Source organism: Onychomys torridus, chromosome 3 (assembly GCF_903995425.1).
Source record: "Onychomys torridus chromosome 3, mOncTor1.1, whole genome shotgun sequence".
Lineage (NCBI taxonomy): Eukaryota > Metazoa > Chordata > Mammalia > Rodentia > Cricetidae > Onychomys > Onychomys torridus.
In genome coordinates, this window is record NC_050445.1 from 131,247,348 (window position 1) to 131,250,886 (window position 3,539).

General features: G+C 38.1%; 1 gene segment (V, D, J or C); it reads right to left on the reverse strand.

Annotated features, from left to right (window-relative positions):
• Nucleotides 1–420: 420 nt before the first annotated feature.
• On the reverse strand, nt 421–1,172 carry LOC118580255. The segment is given in 2 exon segments: nt 421–752; nt 1,124–1,172. Coding segments are annotated over 2 exon segments (381 nt in total).
• Nucleotides 1,173–3,539: the final 2,367 nt, after the last annotated feature.

Here is a 3,539-nt window from a genome sequence, read left to right on the forward strand (position 1 = left end):
TATCATATACACACATGTGATTATATGTATCTACATATAGTCTAATAAACACAGAGGAGATTAATCATGTGATATTTGTCATTCTGAAATCCACCTAACCCAAGTAATATGATGATCTTCACTTGCTTTCACTTTCCTGAGATCACCATGTCTTCATTTTCTTTATTGTTCAAAAATTCATTTCTTTATTTGTATACAAGGAAAAAGAAATTATAAAGATTTCTGGTAAATGGATATAACTGGAAAAGTTTGTACTATGTAAGGTTTAGAGGTGAGTACTAAATTTGAAGTAGTTGTTGAATCTGGGAAATCATTGTGCTGCGGAAGAGTTTGTACTTATGCCATGCTGGTTATACCACTTTGCACCCAAAACAAGGAACTTATGTGGCAGCTTTGTATCTAACTCAGGGAGGTTTTTGTTCAGGGATGTATCACTGTGGGAGGATTTTCAAGCCACTGCTGACAGTAATAAACACCCACATCCTCAGGCTCAACTCTACTGATTTTCAGTGTGAAATCTGTTTCTGACCCACTGCCATTGAACCTGTTTGGGACTCCTGAGGCAAGTTTGGACTTCCGATAGATCAGGAGCTGAGGAGACTGGCCTGGTCTCTGCAGGTACCAATTCAAGTAAGTGATGCCATTGCTATGTAGGAGACTCTTACTAGACCTGCAGGAGATGGAAGCTGACTCTCCAAGAGTGACAGGACTGGAGAGTGCAGGCTGGGTCATCACAATTTCCCCAGTGGATCCTAGAATAACAGAAATGAAAGGTTATATACAAACAAAATGCCACAGTAAATAATATTTCCTACTTTTATTTATTTCCTACTTATTATATCAATGACTCATTCATAGTCTATAAATATTCAGCCTAAAATACCTATGTAGAGAAAGAATAGACACTCACTAGAAATCAAGTGTACCATCTGCTTTGATACTTGGCAGAGTTGATACAGGAGCACAGGCTCTTCTCCCTTCATCCTCTAAACTTAACAAACCCATTCATGGAGAACAAGACTGGCCATCTCACACATGGACAGAGCATGTATTTGCATCAGCATGGCCCTGGAAATCCCCAACCCCTCCACAATATCCTTCTTCATCTTTGTTTCTACCTTACCAGGGAGCCAAAAAACAAGCAGCCCCAGGAGCTGAGCAGGACACTTCATTCTGAGAACTTGATGTGAAGAGTCCTGAGTAGCCAAGGCAGGAAGAAGGCCTAGCTTTTGTCCTATACCAGCAAGGAGAAGTCTACCTTAGGGAGCAATATGCAAATCTCCTGGTTGATACAGCTGTGTGAAAAGTACCAAGGGAGTCAAAAGCCCACCCTTAAGAGCAAAGTGACATAAAGTGTCTCCTGTGTTTGCAGAAAAATGGATTCATACCCTACTGCTTATAGCAGGGGGCAGTTGGATGCCACCGTGTAAGCTTGCATAAATGGAGACATATAGAATCTATAAGCACAAAGCATGCCAAGATAGCACCACAGGACCAAGGCAGTCTTTTCAACACACTTTGTATTGCTATTGTTTTTTCAGTATGGCATCTTCCTAGCTAAATATTCCTGACTTTATTTCTTTGTTGTTTTAGTTTTGCCTTATTGGCAACCGAATAAAGAAACCTAAAGGGATAAGTAATCCTCATTTTTACATGGTGAATGACTCTCTAGTGGCCATTTACTACAAGAATGTTGATACATTAAAAATGGAAAAGGAGGAAAGAAGTTATGAAAAATGAATATAATTCCCAATAGATTACTTGAATGTATTACTTGAATAAATATGTGTTTAAATGGTTAGAATTTCTACCATTTAGTGACAGGACTCAAATAGACAGATACAGCACTCTAATTCAGAGTGGGAGGTTTTAAATACTATTTCTTCTATATTAGTTCTATATTAGAACTCAAGGAATTGGTTTCTGAGACTCAAGTTCTGAGGCCTTAGCTGAAGAATATTTGTTCAAATCTATATAGTGTATTGTAGATGGAGGGCTGCTCTCCAGCCCCCACCAAGCCCTATTAGTCCAACAACCCACTTACAAAATAAACACACAGACATTCATATTATTTAAACTGTTTGGTCATTACCTCAGGCCTACCATTGTCTAGCTCTTACTCTTATATTTAGCCCATTTCTACTAATCTATACTTTGCCACGTGGTCTGTTGCTTTCCAGTACCTTACGTCTTGTCATGGCAGCTGCTGGCCTTATCTCTCCCACTTCGCCTTCTATTTCCCAGAATTCTCCTCTCTCCTTGTCCCGCCTATACTTCCTGCCTGGCTACTGGCCAATCAGCATTTTATTTATACAGATCAATACCCACAGCACTTCCCCTTTTCTTATTTTTAAAAGGAAGGTTTTAACTTTTACATAGTAAAATTACATATAACAAAAGAATTATTAAGCAAGAACTACAGTTACAATATTAAGGAAGAAATCTTCTCTGTCTTATATTTGTAAGTCTGAGGTTTTTATATCTAACTTATCTTTTACCATAACTGAGGAAATTATAACTATCTAGTCTTCAACCATAACAAAGACCTCAGAAGGATATAATATTACCTGAGAAATGAGGAAGGATGCAAGCAACTTTCAGGAGTCTTGCAGGGTAGACAGAGATAGCTCGCAGCCTGGACAGTCACCTAATGTTCCTTTGTAAAGTTGGGGCATTTATCTTTAGCCCACAGGGATAGAGTCTCTTGGTCACTTCTCTCAGTGTCCTGTAGAATGTCTGGCAGTTTCCTCTGCGAAGCAGTAACCTGAAGGACAATTTTGTCAAGCAAAGTTTAGTGGTCACCTTTCTATGGGTCCTGCATGTCCAGTTGATCAAGCAGTCCAGGCAGGAATAGTTTCTTGCCCAAATGGCTATTTTTGCCAAGGTGAAGATAAACTCCATATGAAGTGTCTTCAATGCCCATCCTCCTCTCTGATGCAAATTGGTGCTGCCAGGAGTAGACATGCCTCACTGTCAAGAAAGTCTAAATTTTAATAATATTTTAAATAACATATTCTGTAGGTCTTTGAAGTGTTTGAATATTACATGTCTATCTGAAATATATCTATGCATGCCTAAAAAACTTAACATGACCACAAGTCTGACCATCATAGAAAACTAATCGATTTGCACTTCTCAATTATACAGCATAACAAAATTTACTTTAAGTCTGTATCAATAGACTAAAATCTATACCAGTGTAAGACATTTTAAATAAGTTGTTCTTTAAAAGTAAGTTCATTAATCTACCCTTTTATCCTATTATATCTATATCATATGCCCTTTTTTATTTTAGAAAGAGATTTCATTTATAATCAACCTGTTTTAAATAAAAATATTGTTTTTTTTTTCTGTCCCACACCAGAGGGCTCTTCTGATTTGGGACATAAAAATCTCTTAACCTTTTCTTTTAGCAATATGTCTGGGTTTAGAGAAGGAGTGAGCCAATTCCATCTCCAAAGCCCGCTTGATAATTTTGGGAAATTGGGCGTAGTTTCTCTTACTACTTCCTGCTAGAGGGGGGGCGCTGTATCTTATGG